At 42.1% G+C, this 25,895-nt stretch overlaps 2 protein-coding genes across 2 annotated transcripts in view; both read right to left on the bottom strand.

The window, feature by feature from the left end:
- The window catches only part of LOC119499822 (trace amine-associated receptor 13c-like), a 978,627-nt gene that overhangs the window by 580,269 nt on the left and 372,463 nt on the right, over positions 1-25,895 (bottom strand). The gene's annotated exons all lie outside the window — the stretch shown is intronic.
- The window catches only part of LOC119499809 (contactin-associated protein-like 5), a 106,441-nt gene continuing 83,272 nt past the window's right edge, over positions 2,727-25,895 (bottom strand). The window contains exons 18-24 of the mRNA XM_037789007.1: positions 23,800-24,039; positions 21,026-21,256; positions 16,677-16,810; positions 13,345-13,432; positions 13,011-13,211; positions 8,470-8,544; positions 2,727-6,648 (exon numbers count right to left, since the gene is read on the bottom strand). Of these exons, the coding sequence (XP_037644935.1) occupies positions 6,452-6,648; positions 8,470-8,544; positions 13,011-13,211; positions 13,345-13,432; positions 16,677-16,810; positions 21,026-21,256; positions 23,800-24,039 (1,166 nt within the window). The 3' untranslated portion in view covers positions 2,727-6,451. The remainder of the gene's footprint in view (positions 6,649-8,469; positions 8,545-13,010; positions 13,212-13,344; positions 13,433-16,676; positions 16,811-21,025; positions 21,257-23,799; positions 24,040-25,895) is intronic.

Here is a 25,895-nt window from a genome sequence, read left to right as displayed (position 1 = left end):
ATGGAATTCATCCATCACGTGGTGGTTCGGCAATGTTTTGCCAAAAAAACAACAAACTGACGACAAAAAAAGCAATGCAAAGTTGCCCAGTAGGTTTTAGTATTTACCTGCTGTGTCTGTGGAGGAGAAAATCCATGTCCCACCCGGGTCTCAAACAAAAACAAAGTGCTAATTGGCACAACATCGTGTAAAGTGCAGGTTCGACTAATGAGCAAGTGTTGACACACCCACAGCGACGACGAGTGAGAAGTGGAGTCTTCACCATAAAACTTCTCATCCATGTGGGTATGAAATGTGCACAAAGGAAGCAGCTCTTTGTATAGTATTGTAAAAACCTTGAAGAACAGAACAAAGCTTTATATAAACTGTAAATATGCCACCTTTAAAGAAATTACAAATCCTCCAACAAAATCTACAATTTCATTTAGCAGACGCTTTTATCCAAAGCGACGTACATCTGAGAGTTTGTACAACACAAGCAAGGATCTAGATAGGAGGGAACAACGTGAGTACGTGCCAACAACAGCTTCAAGTCCGATCGGACGCAGGTGCCGACAGGCAGTGCACAGAGGCAACGCGCAGGGTGGAGAGAAGACAACGCCATCAATATCATCGTCATCAACATCATCAGTGTCATAAGGTGTGGAGGTGTTCATGAAAGAGCTGGGTCTTTGGCTTCTTCTTAAAGGTGGAAAGGGACTCTCCTCAATCCTTAATTTGGGGACAAATCCTCAATCCAAAAGGGACAAAACCTCAATTTGAGTAAAGTGATTCTGTGTATTAAATTAGTTAGTTTTAAATAAATCAACTTTCTTTAATGAATATAACTCGTCAGTGCCTCCCTCTGTGTGCAGTGGGCGGGAGAGCAAACAGTTTTTAACTGCAGAGAAAATGTTGTTTTTGAAAGGCTAAATGCCAACAAATATGGATTGAAGAAGAATATTTCATTAGATAAAAACATGTGTATTTTGGAAATGATAACATCTATCCTTTTTTCCAATAAATGTTGACTTTTGGACTTTACAACGCTCTGGAGTTATTGGAAATGGTTGGATCACACGAGGTGGAAACAATCCTACGCAGCCACCACTGGAATCTAATTCTACTAATAGTATAATACTGATAATATTATCTGACACTGTGCAGAAATAATGGGTTTAAACACAATGTGGTGTACTGCGTAGCAAAAAAAGACTTTTGTATGAATTATCTAGTAAGTGTTGCAAATCCCCTGTGATTGGAGTGGGCCCGGACCCCAGGTTGGAAACCACTGCCGTAGATAATCGTACTTTTTTATGTGTCAGTTTTCGAACACAGCACATAGACCCAACATAATTCAAAGTGATAATTTACAATGTTGTGCTCATGTCAAATGACTAGGTACAGGAAAACATGGGCTTCCAATTCAAAGATAAAAACATAATATGCTTCCAAAAATGAAAGACTAGAGACTCGATACAAAAACAGGAAAAGTAGGTCAACATTGGAAAAAACAGAAAGAAGCCAATAAATGGGAAAAAAAAAAAAAAAAGCGTGAAATTGTATTTGCTTTTGTTTGTGCACACAACGCCGAGGCTCTAGGAGGCATACAGAACATAAAACGGAGGCTTGGAGTAGCAGATATACTCAGGGGCACATACCAAACAAGTTTTCTTTGAAAATACCTGTACAGGCAGTTTTGCATTGATAAGCAGTACAAAATGAATACATTTACATAAGCTACAAATTGTTCCTGGTTTAGACTGTCAGGCGCTTTTCAAAGTCTCTCTGTACGTTACACTGCTGACATGCTCCTGTGTTAGCAGAGACGATACACACTGTGTGTGTGTAGACAAATGTTTATGAAAGATGATTTGAAACGATTATTCTCTGTTTTCTTCATGTTGCACTCGGAGGGTTACGGGTGCTTTATTATTATTTTATTGATCTTTGTGTGCAGCACTGAAGTTTTTTTTAATGGATATGCGAGAGTAAGTGATTAGCTCGACCGTGTCCAAAGGCCCTTTATGCTTTTCTTATGAGATCTCAAAACCCTTTTTTCACCACTCTTCATGCAATATTCATCAAAAATCAGTACAGGATATGATTGGATCAGCTGAAAATAGCTAATTAGTTTGAGAATATTCCATACCATTTCCCATGTAATTGGCAAATTAGCATAGGCGTGGTGTATTTGACACTGACTGCCATGGCTCATGACCATATTCTGCAATTGCAACTCAATTATACTCCGAGCCATCCGGCAAATTCTGAAGTAATTTCTCTTCTAACAACGTGCTGATTTTAAATGCCCTTAAGTCAGCGGTAGGGAGTCTGACTCCAATGTTTTGCACCAAAAAGCCCCTTTTATTTCTGGACATAATTTAGGTCAGCTTCTTAGCATAATTGTCTATCAGTATTCTCATGCAACTCTGAATTTCTTAAACACCAAAAACGCAGTGACAAAGTCTTCTGTAACTCTTTGTTGATGGATTTCTTTAACCTTTTTGCAGATATATTTAAAAAAAAGAAAAACAAGCAGTACATCTTTTCACCTGCCAGCGAGGCACAACATGAGAGGGATGTTCATGCAATCCCTCTCCAGATCCCAACAAGGATGTAATCCCTCACTGGCTTCCCACCAGTGAACACCATAAACGATGTTGGACTTTGATTGAAATCACTGCTTTAAGATCTTAAGACCCTGTTCAAAGTTGTTGGAAGTCAAGCCATTTTACAACGGAGGATTAATCAATATATTCACTTTTATTATTAAATTATACATCTATACAATAGATCCTTAATAAAACTGCAGCTATACAAATCATTAAGAAGAAGTAACCACGTGATATTAGCCATTGCAATATAACCAAAAACACTCTGAGAGGTATGTATTCATTCACTGATAACTGGAGATCTGCAGACTATCACATCTGGAGACATACTTTAGATAACAAGGACATGCACAGATGGGGACCCAAAGGATCAGGAACCCCCTATCCTTTGACCATGCCACTCTCCTGGGTCACTTTCAGTCACGTAATCCATTAGCATCAGACGGAAGCAGTGGGGCTTCAGACTTTGTTTGTCAGTCTTTCCATCCATCAGTCCCAGCGGTCCAAAAATTGGAATCAGACTGAAATATCTTCACAATTGTTGGATTGCTTTCCTTGAACATTTTGTACAGACATTTATGATCCCAAGAGGACGAATCATTCAGTCATTCTTGACAGGATACTCAAGACCGCAGTCCCGTCAGATTCAGCTTTTCTTTGGGCTTGACCCTTTATGTTTAGCACGTTAAGCTCAAACTACAACCGACGTTGACAAAGACAGCTAACCTGCCTGAGAGCAGCTGAAGCCGATGGATAATGAGCTAAATCTGTAGAGCTGAGCCTGACAAGCCGATTTCACTTTTCCTCTGGCGTCACCTGTAGGTCACACTTTTTCGCCCCACTAGTGGTTTAGGATCTAAAAAAAAAAAAAAGTCTCCATTTTTCATCCATGCTTTAATTTTTGTTCTCTGATGTGTGTGATGTGCATTACAGGCTCGCAGGATACCGCTAAGGTTGGCTCTAGACTTTATGCCTATATGTGTGTGTAATGGATTTTTTTTTGTCTGAGGATCAACCAGTGTACGATGTATATAAAAAGTCTTCTGCTTGAAATATATAGAAAACACCACTTATCCCTGTAATCCAGATAATAAATAAATAATAATATGTCAGGTGGCCTTTTTCTTGGTTGCAAAAAAAGCTCTAAGCACTGCTGGCTAGCGCTGCAACATAACGGACAAACTAAACTGTTGTTAACAGTACGTTTTGAGTTGGGTACGCACCGGGTCTACCATCACAGCCTCACAGTCTGAGTCCGACCTTCTCCTTCTCTGTACTAACAGTGGTACAAACTCACTCAAGTACTTTGACAAAGTGCAGAAGGTCGTGACCCTGGAGCTTACTGTAGCTGTACAAGTACCAATAAAAGTCGCTGCTGTGTTTGATTCACACTGCAGCTAACTTGACTCGCATGCTGGTTGAACCAGTTTCTTTAAGTACCCGCTGAGCTCAACACTTCCTGTACACACCAAAACTGCTGCCCGCTTGCCAAAGAACACCAAAGATACTGCTTGGGAGCTTCGTGGTTTGCCAGATTTGATATGCAGTGGTTACTGACTGGATTCCTGACTGCAGTTTGGTTGATAGTTACACCCCCCTTACTGTACGTGCTTGTGTATTTGACTGCTTTGTATATATTTAAATATGATAATCCTCTCCATTCATTTCTCTTTTCTGCTACTTTCATGATACAATATACACAATTACTTTTGGAATTGTACATATTTAAAGGTGCAGCGTGTGACATCTGGCACAAATTTTAGTTTAAAACGTTCAAAAAATTAACCAAAATCATCAAAAGAGTGTGAAGAAGTAACAGTTTTCATGTTATGCCAAATTACTGTGCTGCAGAGATCTCAACTGCAAACCGGTCCGGCCCGTCCTGTCTTGTGATACAACTTCACACCGTGCCGCCACGATACCAGAATGCATTGCACGGCTGTTTATAGACAACGAATGGCAAGCGTGGAAAGGATGGATGCTGTGGACGTGTACCGTGATTCACTGCAGCATCCAGTCTGCCCCTCAGTCCAACATGAAGTAGAGCTGCCCTGAGGGTTTGTCAATAATACATCCATGGTCTAGGTCTAGTTCTAGGTCTAGTTTGTCACAGTAGTCTATGTTGTATTACACGGTGGTCGGGCACACGCCGATTACATTACTTACCCACTGGCGTTTTGCTTTTCTTTACAGAAATAAAACCCATTTAGTTCATTTTCGCATATCAGCGCTGTGTTATCAATACATAGTTGGACGACGGACGCTACAAACTGAATGCATCTGCTCCGTAGGAGTCTCAGCTCAGAGTAGCAGGTGTCATACTTCACACACGCGGGACGAGAGGAAGTTGACAGACTGATGAGATGGTGGAGTGTTTGGTGTTGAAGCGAAAAGCAAACACACCTATTTGGCAATATTTCAGATTTAAACCCAGTGCTATCAGGGAACCGTAACGGTAATGAGGTAATCGCCGCGAGGAGAACGGAGCGGTCCCAGCCGGTGTGCACAGTGCACCCCACCCGACAGTAAAGATCAAAGTAAGTGTAATCTTTTCTTGTAAAATGTCCGGTGTAATCGGTAACACCGGTGTTGTCACAAGTTTATTAACCGGTGGAAAAATGTCCTCACCGTCACATCCCTACAACGGTCCGTGTTTGTTTAATGGATTACTCTATTACTCTGTATTACTCTATTATTACTCTAAGAGTAGTTCAGGAGATTGGTTGAACTTTGTGTATTTTTTGTTTAATAATTTATGACTGTAAATTTAGATTGTATGGATCCAGTAGTAGCGGTGAAATGCTGCCCCCTTTGTTTGTTTGGAGCAGGTGGCCAGATCCTACACGTTGCACCTTTAAAAAAATAATACACAAGCAGAATTTGCACAATTAAATAAATCTCATAAATCATCAGCTAAAAAATCCCTACAACAAAATCAATGTGGTCTGAATGGTGTACGATGCTTTCTTAGGGACAAGACTTGAAAACCTGAAACACTTGAACGTGTTGAGTTACGGATCTGTTACGTATCCAGTTAAAAGATTACAGGATTTAGGTTCGTCAATTTCCATGCTACTTCAAACAGTCAGTGAAAGACACATTACTGAGAGTAGCCCATTACTGATGGTCAACTGGCAGATGATGTGCATGAGTGGGAAATTCAAATTTCCTTTCCCTCTATGTAGAGCAGGGTGCAGAACTGAATGACAATGAGCTCCTCTCTATGTAAATGCGATTGCTTTTTGTGCAAATCACATGAATAACTTCTAAAATGTTCAAATAAAAACTTGTATGCAAATTAGGCACTCATACAGTATAGGCAGTGTTGTCCCCTTTTTCTTCTTCTACAACATTCACCACCACCGAAAAAACAAAGACAGCAGCGAATGCACGCATATCTTACAGGCCCGGCCTACATATTCCTGACTCGCAAGTACAATTTTTAGTGAGTCTCGCTGTTAATGTGGAAGTATTCCGCATCTGAGGGTTTCAAACAAAATGTTTTTTTAAGTTGTGCGCATTCAGGATGGACAGCAGCTTTCGCTCGTTTGCACTCGCGGCGTCCCTTCGTCCAACCCTGCAGAACATTCATCTTTTGCTTTACACATTTTTGCAAATGACAGAAACCACAGCAGCTTGATTCTGACAGTTTCACCAACATCAAATACACTAACAGCTGTAAAGATTCAGCCACTTGCTTTGTACTGGAGCGTGACGAGAGAGTGGACTACAGGCTACAGTGTTTCTGGGAGTCTTCCAGGGCACAGAGATATTTTGTTTGTAAGAAATCCTGCAGCGGCGCGTCCACCCAGAGAGGTAAGTTTGTGGCTTATAGGTCCACAGAGTGCACACTGTAGTCAGATGTAGTACTCCTTCATGTTGTCCCTGACTGAGTTGTGGAGGTGCAGCTCTGTCCTGTAGTCTGTAGTGTACATGCTGTGTCTGTTCTCCTCTTTGATGCTGCTGCTCCTCTGGGCCCGCCGCTGCTGGTAGAGGAGGCGGCTTATCACAGCCAGAGCGCACACGGCGATGAAGACCACCGCTGTGACCACACCTGAGAACACAGCAGGGAGGACACATTAGTATATGCCCGGGGACAATGCTGCCAACCAGGACTGTCCCCATTAAGGTGCTTCCAATCCTTATCTAAACTGGTAACGTCCGTTTGCTTTGTTGTTGCAGAGTTTAATTGAGCAATAATTATTCAACGCGTTCTCATCTTAACTCGTTGTATACTGACGCATTGTCAGACCCCTCTGCGTTACTCTTTTCGGTCAAAGTAAACAAAAACACTTGCTTAGATTCAGGCAATAAACCCACTTTAGATAAGTTTAGGAAAGAACAACATGGTTGGTCTTAAAACTATGTTTTTACAGGATGAAAGCCGTGTGTTTGTTGAACCCATCCACCTCCCCTCCTGCTCTTTTCGCTCTCAAAGCAACGTCACCACACTCCTGGCGCACCTTCCCTGAGCGTTTAATATTGACGCAGATGAGTCGGCGGTGCGTCTAACGCCGACGGCCGTGACGAAGCGTCAATATTTGACACCTTGGGAATGAGAACGGGCTGAAATATTACCTTTAGACACAACATGCTGTGCTTAGAGACTTAACTCACTTTTCAGAATACAGAGACCAAATATTAGCACAGTGTTCAGGTGTTTTATTGATGGTAAGAGTATTAAATACTTTAAGTACCTTTAAGGTACATTTTGAGTTGATAAAAATGTGCGATTAACTACGGACGATCATGTTATTAATCACAATTACATATTTGAATCAACTCACAGTCCTAGTTGTTATTAAAAAAGGTCCAGAAATGTACCAGGCTTTATAGAGCTGATTTTTTATGAATCATCTAATCTTTGATCCACAAGGAGAAGTTTGACATTTTGGGAAACAACTTATTCTCTTTCTTGTCGAGAGTTAGATTAGAGGATTGATACCACTGTCATGTGTCTATAATAAATACCTGTGACTTCCTGTCCCCGCTGGTTGCCAAGCAACACATAACCCCCTTTAAAGATGGAAGATTGCTGTTTTTACACTTTGTTTTTTTTTACTTAGACCAACGAGATCCAACATGTTAATTAGCGACCTTTAGAGGCAGATTGTATAACCTTTGGACGGAGCCAGGCTAGCTGTTTCTTCCTGCCTCCAGTCTTTTAAGCTAAGCTCTAATGATCGCTTCATTGAATCCTCAGCAAGAAAGCGAATACGTTTCTAAAACATGATGTTACATTTAGCAAAAAACCCTTACTATACTGTCGACGCCACGACTCTTAACATGCTGAAATTCAAGTTATTTATTGTGATGCGTGCGTTGCTCAGCCTCTCTTGGGTTGCAAACAGAATTTGTGCAAACACTAGTTCATTCGTTAGCTTCAAACTCTTATTTTCCACCCCAAACTCCCTCAGAAAGCTATTATCCCTCCCCCCTATATCTAACTGTAATGTTACATTTGGGCTAAGAACTTAAGAGTTAACTTATTTCCCAAATGACAAACTATTCCTTTAAAATGATTTTATTTCTCTCATACTGATCTTCGCAGATCAGCTCGGGGCATCTCTATCGTCAACAGCGACGTGTAAGGAGACATAAAATGCAAAGAAAACGTTCCCTGTAGAAAGCACACAGAAATCCTTCAACATTATTGTCGTCATCATCGACTTCAATTCAATTTCAAACAAAACTGCGTGAGTGGCAGTAATGAAAATGAGCCTGAGCTAAGACTGAGTTATCGAGAGACCGGAAAAAAAACAGAAGAATTAAGACGGAGGCAAATAGAGAGAATGACAAATAACAAACAGCTGGGACTCATTTTCAATTAAGCAAAGAAAATTAAACCAGCAGAGAAGAGAGAGGAAACACAGACCTGCGATCACAGCCAAATCCTTCTGGGTGCCGTTGCCGTGCTGCTCCTTATCTTTATTTGCTGTTACAGTTTGATCTGAAGGAGCAGAAACACACAAATTAACACACATTAATGTCGCTGTTATCATACAGGAGGTAAACGTCTGGTGTTATGATCTCTGGAATCTCTGCTTGGCACCTTTACTGTATCTGTCAAGTGTAGTTTGTTACACTTCACTGCTAAACTCCAGAATAACAGAATTACACTGATCAGCCATAACATTAAGACCACTGAGAGGTGAAGTGAATAACATTGACTATCTTGTTACAGTGGCACCTGGCAGTGGGGGGGATGTATTAAACAGCAAATGAACATTTTGTCCTTGAAGTTGTTGTGTTGGAAGCAGAAAAAATGGGTGAGCGTCAGGATGTGAGTGACTTTGACAACAAGGGCCAAATAGTGCTGGCTAGACGACTGGGTCAGAGCATCTCCAGACCTGCAGCTCTTGTGGGATGTTCCCAGTCTGCAGTGGTCAGGACCTACCAAAAGTGGTCAAAGGAATGAAAACCGGTGAAGCGGCGACAGGGTCAGACCTGAGGCTCATTGATGCACGTGGGGAGCAAAGGGTGGCCCGTGTTGTCTGATCCAATAGAAGAGCTACTGGAGCTCAAACTGCTGAAGAGTTCATGCTGGTTCAGATAGAAAGGTGTCAGAACACACAGTGCATCGCAGTTTGTTGCGTATGGGGCTGTGTGGCTGCAGACCGGTCAGGGTGCCCGTGCTGACAGGTGTCCACTGCCAAAAGCGCCTACAATGGGCACGTGAGCATCAGAACTGGACCACGGAGCGATGGAAGAAGGTGGCCTGGTCTGATGAGTCACGTTTTCTTTTACATCATGTGGATGGCAACGAGTTGGAGGTGTTGACTCGGCCTCCAAATTCTCCAGATCTCAGTCCAATCGAGCATTATTATTATATTACATGACAACTAAATTAAAGGGGACATTTTCAACCTTGACCTCATTTCCCGATGTTTTTGTGTCTTAGTGACTTGTAGAGTACTACAGGAATGAGTCCTAAAACACGGAAATGAGTCATCATTTTAGCACTTCCGGTTCCCTCGTCTGGAAGTCGATGGATTTTTTGGTGGTTAACACAAGCTGAAGAGATTTTAACATTTTGTTCTATGACATAAAATACGTCATTAAATACCCCACTCGTGAATTTTGAAGCCTAAAAATAAGTTATCCTTGCACCAGCACCATGGGGACCAACATTTTTTGTAATTGGTCCAGTATTGAAGGAGAACGCTGCAGACGGCAGCCACTAGATGGGCTGCAATGTAATCATATCGGGGCAACACCTCACCGTCAACGTACGTCCACTAAAAGTGCTTTTCGCCACTGACAGGCTCAGATTGCTATTATAAATGTCTGACAGCATTAGGACCCTACATTGTGTCATTATTGTGTCATGTGACTTGGTGCCGAAAGACAACGGTGGAAACATGAATGAGAGTTGGAGAGAGGAGTGCTGGTGTTGTCAGAGTTTGTTGTGTTGGAGTACAGAAAGCGTAGCTTAGTTTTATCTAAAAGATTTTCAATGTCACGGCTGAATATTTAGATGATTTCCACAATGTGGATGAGACGCGAGATTTCAGAACGAGACTTCTCCGAGCGAGAAAATAGTTTTATTTCTCCGTAGGGTCCTTTCCATGATGTTGTCAGACACCAACAAGCACTTTTAGTAGATGAACATTGACGGTGAGGAATTGCGCCAATGTGATTACAACACAGCTCATTTAGCTGCCGTCTACAGTGTTTCAATTTAAAAAATGTTTGTCCCCATTAGCCACTTAGACACTATAACGTGGGGAAATAGGGTCCAGTTTGAAGAATAACGAAGGCAGGTTTAGTTTAACTTCTCTCCTACTCTCTGTATAAGCCCCAACATATCTGTTTTTTCTCTCTTTATATCTCTCTGGTTGGTTTAATAACTTTTAAATGTCATCGACATCGTCTCATCTCAATATCATCGACTTGAGTTTCCTTCCCTAATAAAGATGCTCAAAGCAGAGTCTGACCTGCGTTAAACCCGGACAGAAGGAGGGGGCTGATGATGATGATGATGAAGGGTTAGCTGATGTGTGCTGACACATTCAACCCGTGTCAAAGAGTCACGGTGAACGGGGTACGACGGTGAACGAGCCTTGAAGCGAGTGGCTGTTGCATGTTATATAGCTCCACAAGAGGAGCCGTTTCATGGAGCTGCCAAAACAACATTTTCATTATGCTCCGAATGAGAGTATCTCTGTGCATCAGCCAACTCTGAGCGCAATCTGGTGCCTCAACAGACGGCACAATTAGGACAACATCTGAAATTTATTTATATTTTATGATGTATATTTATATATGTGGCAATATGGCTAGATGTAAGCAACGCCCAGAACCTGTCCGTAAGCGTCACTGCCTCTGATAAAGACTTGACATTAGTTGCGGCTCCTTATGAAAAGGCTCAAACTGTGTGCTCCATTACAGTGCACCTGTCACACAAAACAAATATGCACACGAATAATTGAAACAACAAAGATTTGAAGTGTAAAAATACATTTGTGTCACTGTTAACACGCTGACTGTAGAGACAGCTCCATTGGTTAAAAAATTAAATGCATCTGTTCTGTCAGACAGACGACTGAAAGACACAGCTGGAATGTGTCTGCTTTAGACAGACCGTAATTAAATTCAGTTTTAAAAACTGTAACAGTTCAACAGGAAGCCAATTAGACTGATAGTTCTGCTCCGAGTTGATTTGTTCAATCTCAGGAAGCCTGGGGCCCGCGACACAGAGACAAGTTAGTGGGATGGCAGCCATTTTTGAAGCTTCTGGTAGCACAAAACTAGGTCACTTCTAACCAGGATAGATCACCATAGTACGTCGAGTTGCTTAAAGCTATAACCTGCTCAAAAGAGTCCACCTTCAAAGTAATTAGATCATTTCTACAGGATCCTCCATCCCTCCATCCGTTGTCTTCATCTTATCCGGGGCCGGGTCGCGGGGGCAGCAGGCTTAGCAGGTTATTGCAGACGTCCCTCTCCCCAGCGACGTTTTACAGCTCTTCCTGGGCAACCCCGAGGTTCCCAGGCCAGACGACATATATAATCTCTCCGGCGTGTTATGGGTCTTCCCCGGGGCATCTTACCAGTAGGATGTGCTCGGAGGCATCCTGATCAGATGCCCGAACCACCTCAGCTGGCCCCTTTTGACGCAAAGGAACAGCGCCTCTACTCTGAGCTTCCTCCGGATGTCTGAGCTCCTCACCCTACCTCTAAGACTGAGCCCAGCCGCCCTACGATGGAAACTCATTTTGGCCACTTGTATCCGCGATCTCATTCTTTAAGTCACTACCCAAAGCTCATGACCATAGGTGAGGGTTGGAACGTAGATGGAACGGTAAATCAAGAGCTTTCCGGCTTAGCTCCCTATTCACTGGTCATGTCTAGAAGGGAACCAGCAAATTGGGGAAACTCTCGGGAGATAGTAAAGGTTAGGCATTGACCTAGAATGGTTAAGGTTAGAAATTATCCGTTGAGTTACAGACGTCTCTTTCCCAATGTAAGTCTTTGGGAAAAAGTATTTTTGGGCCCAATGGCATCAGGTGACGGATATGGAAGTTGTAGCACCGCCGTTTGGCCACCACAAAATTGGGATCAACGACTGGTGCTCTTCCTGGGGGCTTGTCCAAGACACAGAGCTGCAAACTACTCGTGTTTGATGCTCGTAAACACACCCACACACCGTGAGATCCCACACACCGACTCTCCCTGACTTCTGTCTGTATGGTGTGTGTCCGACGTGTGCTACAGATGTCTGTAAAGGTCATGACACTAAGCCATGATGCGATAAGTGGATAAGTGGTACAGGGGCATTCCATGTTCTAAAGGCTGAGTCCTTCTGAATCCAACCCACAGCCCTTTGCTGCACGTTGTCCGCTCTCTCCCCCTTTCCTGTCCATCTATGGCTGTACCATTTAATAAAGGCAGAAAAAAAAAAAAGAATAAATAAAATAATAAATAAATAAGTAAATAAATAAATAATCTAAAAAAAAAGAAATCTTGGTACAGGCCAAAAGACAGAGAAATTAATGAGGGTTGCTATTTCTTTTAATTGTTGATTAATGTGATGAGTTAATGATGAAAATCGCCCTCCGTAATTTCCCTTCAAATAACGTTTGTTTTGTCAGTTACTCACTCAGATAATGTAATGTACAACGACATAAAGAAAAGCAGCAAATCCCCACATTTAAGAAGCTGGAACCAGAAAATGTTACTGAATAAATTTCTGGAAAGATTAATGAACTAATTGATTAGTTTCTGATCCGTCATCTTTTTCATCTCACTTGAGTTTGCAGGAAAAATCCTCCTTCACTTTTGAGAATCAAAACTAAACTTTAGAGTGACCTACATGTGACCTCAAACACAACCATGTGCATGATTTTAGTTTGTGCGGTTCACCGGTGGCAGTGTGTGTGGGTCAGTTAAACAGGGTGTGTGTGAGTGTTTTACCTTGCATTGTGTGCGAGGTGGACTCCGCCAGCGCTCCGCAATTTGATTGGACCAACGGACCGCGAATGGTGACCAATGAGCTTCCTCGATTGGTCAGCGCTGCCTTCAGCGGCGCGACGTGATTGAACTGGACCGACGAGAGGCAGCCGACGAAGCCTTTAGAAGCTGCTTGCATCACTTCCTCGTTGAGGTTCTCCCTCCCTGCAGAGATGAAGATGATCGGTGGAAATACATGTTGACATTTTTTTGTTGAATTACAGTAATTGAGTAACAAAATCAGGGATGACGTGGGAGTGTTTTACAGTAATTTTCTGAACACGGTGGGAGGACTTACTGGTGACTTTGCCCAATGTCAGGGATCTGATTAAGATCAGCTCTGCATCAGATGACAGTGTGTACTTTCTGTGGATGTCCTGGTCGATCTGGTTGAGTGGAGAGAAATCAAATAACAAGGCAATTACAAGAAATCTAAACCGAGGTAACACCAGCAGCAGCAGCAGCAGCACATTTCAATACATTATAGATTGAGAATCGTCTCCTACAGCTTCATGACAACCATATCCGCCCACAGTTAGCTTTGAAGTGATGTAGACCTTTCACTTCTGCACCACCACCACCATGCTGACTCAGTTGCATCACTTAACTTGATGATCTGCAATAAAACACTGCAGGATTTTGATTACATCCACTTCCGTTTATAAAGTGCTTACAGCGGAACATCTACTGTATAGACCAGCTGATGACCCAGCTAGGAATAGATTTAATTGCAGTGGGAGATTAATTTGAACGCCATCTCTCCATTGTCAAGTGTTTGCATGGAGAGCATGTAGAAAATTAAATTCTAGTTCCTTATATGTGATGAAGTTGTGTCAATATACAGATTTATATTCATTAATATACACTGATCAGCCATAACATTAAGACCACTGACAGGTGAAGTGAATAACATTGACTATCTCATTACAATGGCACCTGGCAGTGGGGGGGATATATTTGGCAGCAAGTGAACATTTTGTCCTTGAAGTTGATGTGTTGGAAGCAGAAAAAATGTGCCAGCGTAAGGATGTGAGTGACTTTGACAAGGGCCAAATAGTGCTGGCTAGACAACCGGGTCAAAGCATCTCCAGACCTGCAGCTCTTGTGGGATGTTCCCGGTCTGCAGTGGTCAGGACCTACCAAAAGTGGTCCAAGGAAGGAAAACAGGGGTCAGACCCGAGGCTCATTGATACACGTTGGGAGCGAAGGCTGGCCCATGTTGTCCGATCCAATAGAAGAGCTACTGGAGCTCAAACTACTGATGAGTTAATGCTGGTTCCGATAGAAAGGTGTCAGAACACACAGTGCATCGCAGTTTATTGCGTACGGGGCTGAGTAGCCGCAGACTGGTCAGGGTGCCCCGTGCTGACCCATGTCCACCGCCCAAAAGCGCCAACAATGGGCACGTGAGCATCAGAACTGGACCACGGAGCGATGGAAGAAGGTGGCCCGGTCCGATGAATCACGTTTTCTTTTACATCATGTGGATGGCAACGAGTTGGAGGTGTTGACTCGGCCTCCAAATTCGAGTATCTGTGGGATGTGCTGGACAAACAGGTCTGATCCACGGAGGCCCCACCTCACAACTTACAGGACTTAAATGATCTGCTACTGACGGCTTAGTGCCAGATACCACAGCAGACCTTCAGAGGTCTAGTGGAGTCCATGCCTCGACGGGTCAGGGCTGTTTTGGCGGTAAAAGGGGGACCTACTCAATATTAGGCAGGTGGTAATAATGTTAATGCTGATCGGTATGAGTGTTGCATATTGTTTGTTTGTTGGTTTATAATCCTAGAATATTTTACAGTGTTAATTTCACATATCTTTATCTTATTGTTGAATTTTGATATGACTCTTCAGACTGAGGCGGCACTGAAAAAGGATCTGACCGGTATCTGATTTAGGACCACATATGGAAGGGGCCTAAATCAGAACTGAAAAGATCAGATTCACATTGTAATAAAAAAACAGATCTGAGTCACATACGCGCAAAAAAAAAATCAGATTTAGGCTACTTCTTCCTGCATTGTGAATGTAGCCAAACAGACTTTGTCAGCAGATGGAGCTTTCTCAGTTTTCATCATGTGTAGTAAGATAGTAAGAGCGGAACTTCGGACTTGCGATAACAGTCTGTGGTATATAAGGAGGGAGATTGTAATCTCTGCCAACGCAAGATACTGTTCTTCAGTGCAGAGCAAATTCCATCTGCTAATGAAGACTGTTAGATGAGGCTGATAGCTCTGTGAAAAGCTCGGAATTGGACCATAAATATTATTTTGTCAGTCTCAAAAACCAGATTACGTTAATAGACCTTTTCATCGCCATTCTGTTGCAACAGTTTTGGTCCAAGTTGACTTCCTGTCAGCTACTGCGTTAACAGACATTGTAACAAGAAATACATAAGGGACCCATTTAGGGGCTGTTCACATGTTGCGTCTAAAAACGCGTGGAAAACGCCAGTTGTGCCGCTTTCATCCCTTTTATCCAAGGTGCTTGGGAGGTTGCCGTTACTTACTGCCGTTGCGATGACGAAGTTGCGGTAATTTAGCAGGAAGCCTCACTGACTAAACTAAACAAAGTCAAAACAAAGATAAATGCATTTCCTGAACCTTAAATCCCTCGCAGCAGCTTCACTGCTCGATTTGTCTACATGTCAGTCAGTTTGGCTGACCTTTCAAATGGATGTTGTGACGTTCTTGGACGGAAAGGGTGGAGCAAGTAAAACAGTCCGATCGTAAAGCTTTGGGTAGCTCTGCACTACGTAGACTTATGGAGCCCCCCTACACCCCTAGGAGAAATTTATATATATTTTATACTATATTTTTCCAAACTAAGTGTTGTAGTACAACTATGAGGAGATCATTGATGTGTGAAGTAATTTTGATGGTACTACACTGTATAATACTGAAGTTATTGAATATTTTTCTCTTTTTCGGCGTTGCACTTTGTAGACAGTCCCTGAGTACTCGTCTCAGAGCTGGCTGCACATAGAGACCAATGTAATGTGTCCAGCTCGGAGGACTAAAGGCTCGTTGTGATTAAAATGAGGTTGTAGCTCGTTGTCTACCTTACTACGGTTAGAAAGAGCCCTCGTTTGTGTTTTAACAACGTTTCGGTTATGAGTTATTGATCCAGGAAGTTTGAATCCGTCAATATATTTCCACCTTACCGAAGTAAGTCATTTTGGGGGACTCTGTACATCAGCAATGTGTGGACTGTCAGGAATGATTTGAAGAAGTGCTCTATGAAGTAACTCGTTCCTTCGAGTTACTAACTTGAGGGAACGACTTAATAATATTTTTCTCCTAGGGGCCTACGGGGGCTCTGTGTTTACAGAAGAAATAAAAGGTATCTGCTGGCTGTGATTGGTTGTTCCTCGTCACATGACATGACATGCCATGCGCGTTGCTGCATTCCAAAACAATTTACTAATTTATGTTTTGTCTGTAATTAATCTCGTAAGCGCAAATAAATCAAAACATGGGCACGATTTAATTAGGTAACAAATTACATCTCATGCGCACAAATTTGTAAATCTAGGCCTCGATATAAATTTATTTGTTTTTCTCAAAAATATCACGAGGTAAAAAATTGCCACCATGAAATTTCGGGAGGCTTCGTGCTGCTCACCTGCACGTAGAGGTTTTTCCCCACTCTGTGGATTCTGATTCGATGGAGTCGTCCGTCTGCCAGGTTTGTGACGACGGGGCTGAACACGTCTGGACTCCTGTCGGTCTGAAGGTGGTACCAGATCTGCAGACTCCCTGGACACAAAGCATGAAAAGACATGTAGCGCTCGCTCTGTAAAAATCCTCTTCAGAGCACTTCATGATGAGTGACTCACTATCATACCCAATGCAAATACATTTAAAAAGCCAAAGACTCGAGTCCAGTCCGCTGACATGAAAAACCACACTTTGGCTTCAAGTATGTGAACACAGGCGGAGAGAATACACCGATTTACTGAGATTATGTGGCTGCTCATATATAAATAGGCCGCTATATCTAAACTTCTTCAATTGCCTTTTGAAATATACAAATATTTATCTCATAGCTCTTCGCTCCCACACAGAAAAAAGTCAATATGTGCTCAGTGTTCCTCCCACACACACCACCGCTGCCAGATCAAAGAGTCAGATAGCTATGCATTGTCAAGTGGAGCCGGGTCAATATTACAATTCCCGGTCTGTAGGTGAAGGGCTTTGTGTAGTGATTCATTTCAAATCCTGAGAGTGCTCCTATGGATGAAGGTCACCGTGGATGAAGTGTCTCCTCTGCCCTTCAGTGTTTACACGGACCCCAGGAACACGGGAGTTGTGATTTAACACAAAAGAGTGTCTTATAGGACACTGACACCGACTCTGACTAACAACTGCACTGTCACTCAATGTGATGCTCTAAAGTTTGGATACAGCTTAAAGGCTGTCAGCTTAAAGCTTTGAGGCCTTTCTTGTGTCAGAAAACTGACAATGCTGAGATACTGCGCTGACAGCAGGAAACACTCTGTAAAAGTGAGGACCTTTTTCTGAAAGTCTCTCCAGACTTAAAGGAACAGTGTGTAGCATTTAGGGAGATCTATTGGCAAAAATGGAATATAATATTAGCAACTATGTTTTCTTTAGTGTATAATCACCTGAAACCAAGAATCGTTGTGTTTTCGTTACCTTAGAATGAGACGTTTATATCTAGATAGTGAGCGGGACCTTTTCATGGATCCAGCCGCCATGTATCTACAGTAGCCTAATATCACCAAAGAATGTGCATCGCCAAGAAGTGAAAGTCAATTGTTCATTCCATTGCAACATCAGCGCTCAGCAGCAAAGCTACGCCTCCGCCATTTTGGACTGAAAACGACTACCAGACACCAGTAAAACATCCGCCTAAAAAGTGCCGTACAAAAGTAAAACTAAATTATTTCTATTCTATTGTCATATTCTACCGAAATGGCCTGTAATGATCAATAAAATATTATAAATAAAACCGTTGTCAGTCAAAATAACACCAGACTTTGCTTCTACAGTATACTCTTTGGTATCACCTGATTTGACGAGCGAAATTTAAAAGTTACACATTCTTACAGGTTGTAAAACTGAACGAAACGTTACATTTTGAACACAAAAAGGCAACAAAGTTTAGGTTTAGGCAACAAAGTTTGCTAAGTTTAGGGAAAAACATTGTATTTTGGTTTAAAATAACTAACTTTCAAAAGTGAAAGTGAAACTTAATGCTTGTGAACTTAAAGACAACTACACGTTGTAACCTGTGTTTTATGTCTCATCCATCACCCTCGACCAACACCCCACATGGTGTTCCAGGCAGTCTAAACTACAGCACCTGACTCCCGCTTCTGCTCCTGTCATAATTACTTTAGTCGCTAGAGGTCGCTGTTGTGTTGTTTTATACCTTCTTTCAGTGATCTACCATGTGAACAGATGATAAAACCTACTACTGAGTGTAGTAGGCCCCTATTGACCCACATCTATGGGGCCCACATCTATGGGGCTTAATGCAACTGATAACACCAATTTAAGCCAAACACTGGCTCTAGATAGGGCCATTTTTGTTTTCACATTTTCACATTGGTCACCGTAGTTCTCCTACACATTTGGCACACTGGAGAAGATTCAGTTGGTTGCGATCTGCAACCTCACCGCTAGATGCCACCAAATCCATCACACTGCACCTTTAAAGTAGAACAGTCCAATCGCAGTTGGCTCTTTTTGTTTCTATTCTTTTATTGTTTTGTTTACAGTCTAAAGGTTGTTTTAAAAATGTTTCCTTTGGATATACAAGGACTTTTATTGTGCATAAGGACTGGTTTAATGTATTGGACTGCAAGGATAAAGATGCAGAGGAGGAGCAGATCGACGGAGGGTAAATCTATTCATTAGTCCATAATCGGTTTGTGTGGGTGGCTCCGGTATTGTATTCATGCTGGCAGCTGTAGCACCAGTAACACATTAGCTGCCGGTTCACTGTCAGCCTCACTTTCGGTTCTGCTCAACACCGTTCAACATGCAAATAGAAGAGAGATTTCCCAAAAATTAGATTTTGAGGATTTCATGTTGTGTAAATAAGTGGCCCCAGACCTCCCGTGACACCCCATATTTTACACACTGTTATGACGGGCATATCTGCACATGTCCTTGCAATGGGTTCTTGCTGGAGGTTAAAAAAAAAAACCCTACTCTTGTAGCTGGAGTGCGATGGGATTATGATTGAATCCTTTTTTTTTTATTTAAGTGGATTTCTCTGCTTAAAAATGACGATCTCCAAGTGGCGTATCTCGTTTGTGGTGCGAACGTAAAGTGGACCATCCTACTGTCAAAGAGAGCAATCTCCTATGTAATTATGCAAAAATGATTTGGTAACCATGGTAACACATCTGTGTCAGCTTACGAGTGCAGGGATTCTCCCCTGATAACCAGAAACTGAGTGTGTTGAGCCTGTGTCCTTTCACACAAACCCCCCACAGGTCCTGATTTGGTCCCGTTTCTACCCATTTGTCATTATTTGCGACCAATAAAGCTCATAAGCACCTATTTCTTCGTCAGCTCTTTGTCACCACCAGACAAGTTAAATAAATGCAGAAGGTGCGACTTTGTTATTCCAAAAACATATTTGTACACCCGACTCATAACTCTCTGCAAACCATGTCTCTGTCGCGGAGCCGTTTTACAGTCAGACAGAGGAGGTTCAGTAAAAACTGGATGGTGACACACAGCTAATAACCAACAATAACGTCCTCTATATTTGACTCAAAAGATCAGCACTGTCAACACAGCTTGCTATTGGTTGATGGCGGAAATTGGCGGGTGAAAGGTCACCAAAGTTGAATTTGATGCAAAGAATTTGCACCGATTCCTCAATTTGAAAAAGACGCCACCCATCTATTACCTAGTGGGTTAGAAAAATTCTAAATTGAGCATGTCACCTGGTTTAATCACTGAGCTACTTTGATGGAAAAAGTTTTGATTCCATGACAGCTCATCTGATAAAAAAAAACTTCAAAATAAAGCTACATTTTGACCTCACTGTCATCACGTTAATCACAGTTTTATCACATCTTTGTCATTTCAACTGAGGGCTGAAGATCTGAGGGTTTCACACGTCAAACAGTAATCCAAATCTTCGCTGTCACACGACGATGTAAACCATAAACCACCAACATTTTATCTGATTTCAAATGGTCTGAAATGGCTGTGGACAACAACCATGCAGCAGCATTATGGGGTTGGTGTATGTAACGAGGTGGAAGATGTGTTTGCTAACAATGCAGTTGCTAAATTTATCTGGCTGGCTGCGTAGGCCTAGTTACTGTTTTCCTCCACGGCGGTGATGAAGGCTACAGATAACATTCAAAGAAGTATATAAATACTAATACCAGGTGTGTCTCCTCCTCTCCCCTCTCAAATGAAGAAGAGTTGAATCCCACCCAAAGATAACAAAAACACGGATTTATAACATCTCATATTGTGCCTAACTTTAGTGGATCATAACATATCGGGTATGGAATTAATCTGCAGATTCGAAATGACACCAAACTTTTCTATGGATGTCAGTTTTTGAGCCACGACAAAAGCCAAAATGTGGCCTGCAACAGACTAGGTAAGGCTTGTTTTTAGCCTAGCTGATTGCTGATACTGAAGTAGTTGTTGATCACTTGCAACCCCCTATGAAAAGGGAGGAGTCAGCAGTCAATGATGGCATAAAACAGTGCATAAAATAGTATTTTAAAATTGTGAATCACCACAACCATGAGAGGTCCTTGAGCATACAGTTATAAATGTGCATAAAAAATATGAAGTAGATGGGTCCAGTAGTATGAGAGATTAGCCGTGGACAGACAGACAGACTCACATACACGACTGAATACATGATCTCCCCACAGGCTTACGCCTGGCGGAGATAACTATATGTGTCACACTGTGTCGCAGGTCGTTTTACTTTAACACGATTAATATAAATCCTGACTGTACCGTTCTTGGCGAGGATGACAGCGATGTATTGCTGGCTGAAGGTGCTGACAGTGAGCAGCATGGCCGGCCTCTGGGAGGTGACGAAGCTGAAGGCCACGTCCTCTCTGGCCCTGCTGCTGCTGCTCTCTGTGGAAACACTGGAGGCCTGAGAGCGTCTGTTCTGCATCACTGAGAAGGGCTCCTGGAAGGTGTAGGTCACTGAGGACTCCATGTCGAAGGACACCGACACCTCTGCACACACGGGGACACACAGAGGGAGGGAGAGAGAGAATGGTTTCAGTGCCTGGAGCTCCGTACAACTGTTTTTGAAATGAGATTAAAAGAGTGAAAGCCAGCTCACAGCCTCCAGAGGCTGCAATGTTCATTACACCTCCAATTATGAAAGCGTGAGCTGGAAAAATCAACACAACCCTAATCAAACGTGGGCTAAAAAAATGTAGATTGTGTCCAGTGGGCACAGCTACAGGGAAAGGCACTGTTTTGAATGAAAATCTGTCCAAAAACAATGTCTTTCTGCAGAGGTGTAGCGGTACATGCAGGCACACGAGAACTCACTGGGCAGGTGGATTTACTGTATATACCTACAATCCATCTTGCAGAGCAAGGCTGCAGCAAAACATGTATTGTATTCTGTGGCCTTTTCTGCACAAAGGAAACATCTGTTATCCTTAGGATAAACTCACTCACTCGCTATCTTTCTGTAACACCGGCTAATCATGCGCACACACTACTACGAAGATGGAGCAAACACATTTTTAAGCATCATCAGAGAAAAGACGATGACTCAGATATAATGTCGACAACAAACCAGCAGCTGCAACAGCACCACGGGGATTCAAGTGTTGTCCATCAATGCCATACAGACCGCTGTTACCTCAACAGAACTCCCTCGGCAGCGTGCGCCTATTCCGTGTTTTGTCGTGTGAACAAGTCAAATGTCTTACCTTTCAAATTAAAGACACCGCACGTGGAGTTAAGAGGGAGTAGGGGAGTGTTTGGGGGGGATGGAAGTCCCATTGCTGCAATAACAGATTTATAATGAGAGTGCCTCAGTGATACCTATAGACTGTATATAAGGAGTGGAAGTCACTGTGGCATCACCCATTGGTTTGTGGACTGACGTTATGAAGCCTCGAGTTCGGCAATTTGGCCATTGCCATCTTGATTATTGGCCGTTGCCATGTTGAAGACATTTTTAGGTAACCAAAATGATTACAATTAACTTTCATGTATGGCTGCAACTAACGATTATTTTCATTGTTGATTAATCTGCTGATTATTTTCTCAATTAATCGATTAGTTGTTTGGTCTATAAAATGTCAGAAAATGGTGAAAGATGTCGATCAGTGTTTCCCAAAGCCCAAGATGACGTCCTCAAATGTCTTGTTTTGTCCAGAAATCAAAAAAGATATTCAGTTTACTGTCATAGAGGAGTAAAGAAACCAGAAATATCCACATATAAGAAGCTGGAATCGGAGAATTTGGACTTTTTTTCTTAGAAAATGGTTGGCTATTAATTTAATAGTTGACAATGAATCGATTAATAGAGTAGTTGTTGCAGCTCAACTTTCATTAACAGAAAACACTGTGAAAGCGTTAAAGTTATACGACAAAAACACGGATAACTCCCAGACCGGACAACGCCGTGGTAGCGACATGTCAATCACAAGGTCGCCTCGCCCTAAAGCATCCCCTGCTTTATGGTCTATCTGACTCTAAATGGGACCATAATTTACTAAATGAACATCATGCTGTATTGAAGAAGACTTGAAACTAGAGATTGAGACCATAAACTCATGTTTACAATGTTTACTGAGGTAATAAATCAAGTGAGAAGTAGGCTCATTTTCTCATAGACTTCTATACAACCAGAGGAGTCGTCCCCTGCTGGCTGTTAGAAAGAATGCAAGTTTAAGGCACTTCTGCACTGGCTTCACTTCTCAGAAGCGGAGGTTGCTGTGTCTCTGCTAGTAGCACATCCATTTACAATCTCTAGGCAACTGCTGCAAATCATTGCTGGGTAAAGTAAAGATACAGTTAAAGAAAATAAAACTGACAGTTTGTTTTGCAAAGAGGAATGGTTTAATCATACCCTTGCTTTTAATGCGGAGCACTTTCATTACGTCAAAACTTCAGAGCTTTGAAAAATCTGCCTTCATACTATCATACAGCTGAAAGCATTTATCTAAGAGCTGCATTTTACTTCTGAAAGTTTAAGTCCCACAGAGACAAGGATCAAAGGGAGAGTCTTTAACCTACAGGGGACATATCTGATAGGCAGCACAACAACACAGTGGTAAGATCCAAGTTGTAATAAAGCAGAAATATCTTTGAACAGCAGTGGGATTAACTGTATCCTGGCAAGGCTTCCACTTTCATATTTAACACACCGATCTAGAGGAAACCGTGTAAATATTGCAGTGTTGTCTGTCACATTTGCGGCCAGAATTTCCATCTCTTGACGCTTCAGACTACGTCTTCAAACTATTTCTCTCCACCAACGTATATATGTGGCTGTTTGCTCAGCCTGCTGCTCTGGTGTTGGCGTCTGTGCTCACATACTGCAGGAGATCATCTGGTCTAATGCATTTTAAATGCTCTTGGAGTCTGGAGCCAGGACAAGTATTAATTGCCTCTTGCATTACTTGCATTTTTTATTGATGCGCTGTAATGGAACAACCTTGGCAGTGATCGATTATTTATTTGTTGTAATCAACATTAACCTGTTTAATTACATTAAGTGCGAAGCTTTTGTTGTCGATCAGCACACTCACCTTGGTTACAGGTGGTTCCCCCGTAGGCGGACTGGGAGCAGTCGCACACGTAGCCGTTGCTCTTCTCGATGCACCTCCCCCTGTTGTGGCAGAGGCTGCTGGAGCCGCTGCAGTAGCCGGGGCAACCGGAGGTCACCCCCGGGGTCATCTTGGCCCTCTCCTCCAGATCAAAGCTCACGCCGTTGACGGTCAGAGTCCTGATGCAGCCCAGGAAGCCTCTCTGCTGGGACGCTGTTCCCCCTGAGACCAGGACAGCCGTTTAGTCACATCTAATGCTCGCTGGCTGTACTAAGAAGCATCTTTGATGATTTTCATAACCACTATTCCCTTTAAGGCTGATGGGGATTTACGACAAACATTTACTTAATTCCAGTTTGCATCGAGAGCAACTCTGTAGGCACTTAAGCGTGTGAAACCTCATTAAGACTAAATATACAATGTAATGGACTAGACAGGTTTCCAGGAGACGTCGCTGTGGGATGCACATAGAAAACAAAACGTTTGTGACACGGTGACAGCAGATCATTTATGCTTCATAGAGGTGGGAGACTGATGACTTATGATGGAAATGTATCACATTGTTATTATGCCTATAATTTATCCCAGAAAAAAACAAAACAGGTGGGTACAATTTCCTTTCATGATCCCACAAAGCGGATAAATGATATTTGTTAAATGAAGCTTCATAATATGTTTTTGAATATGTCTGGCATATGTCTAGTGGTATATTTTGATGGCGCAAACAGCAGGGATCCCATATGTTACTACTGGTAATATGTAGCATGGGAAGCACGTCTATCAGGAGGGGGTTTACGTCTTGTTAACCCCCGCTGGCAAACAGCACAGATATCATACTAACGTTATAGCAGTAATGTATAGGGCTATATGGGCTCTCATGCTATTAACCCATGCTGCCTGCTGATGGTCTGGGACACACACAGAGGTCATTTCTCACTACCTGAAAAGGCTCTATATCCCCTTAATATGACACATTAACGAGACCTTTCAAAGGGTTTTATGTTCTCAGCAACGTATGTTTCCCTGGGTCAATATGTTCAAATCACCCACCTACAGATTACAGCCTATTGATGTTATACTTCCTCAAATTTACGCCTCAAATTAGCGGGCAAGACAGATTTCTTAATTGTAACATTAGATATCTCGGCAGTGGCTGAATAGATATTTAACCATTCAAATTACATTTGAAACGTCCATCTTCTTTCTTTCTTTTGCAATTTGAACTGCAAAGATAGACCAATATCTTATAATGTTAGTTTATATCAACGACAAAGGACCCTGGGAACATTTGGTTTCCATCCGATACCAAGTAATAGAGGGCCAGAATCGCCGATATTGATATGGATACTTTTTATAATTAAAAGCGGCTGACGTACTTTCATGTTGCTTTCCACTATTATTTACTTATCACTTGCATGTTAAAACACAGGAAACCTTTAAGGCAAATAACAAAAAATATGTTTATTTTTATTATTGTAAATTGAATGTGCAAACATAAAAGGTTTTTGTTTTTAATAAATAAAGTGCATGCATTACAACAACCGCTCCACCTGTCTTAATCTTTGCTAAGGTGCTGGAAGAATCATTGAGTCCAAAAGATGATAGAAAGATATCCGCACACTTAGATCTATGCAGTATTTCGCTTTAATAAATAAAGAACAATTAATGTTTTAAAAACTTTTTTAGTGCAAATAACAAAAAAAAGCACAAACTGCCCTCAAGCTGTGAAACAGTGATGTTTCCAAACATTCTCCTCTTTCTTCACATCATGTGTCTGTTGAGTAACTAGCCAGGGTGCACGCCGCGGTGAGCTGTGCGTGCATGGTGCGTTTGTTGTTTGAATGCAGTCTCAACTCACAACAGCAGTGAGAAGCAAACTGTGCAACAGATCATAGTTTGCACAGACAGTTCTACTGTTTGATGAAATACAAATAGGTGTAGAAGAGACAAACTGATACCTATTTCGTATCAATCCTATTCACGCTAAAATCGATCTTCAAACGAGAAATATCGGTAGTATCAATATTTTTGGATCGATCTGCCCAGCCCTAATAGGAATGAACCCGCTGTTTCTCACT

The sequence above is a fragment of the Sebastes umbrosus genome, chromosome 13 (genome assembly GCF_015220745.1).
Source record: "Sebastes umbrosus isolate fSebUmb1 chromosome 13, fSebUmb1.pri, whole genome shotgun sequence".
NCBI classification, from domain to species: Eukaryota; Metazoa; Chordata; class Actinopteri; order Perciformes; family Sebastidae; genus Sebastes; species Sebastes umbrosus.
Note: the sequence above shows the minus strand (reverse complement) of the source record. Positions and strands in the feature narration are given on the sequence as shown.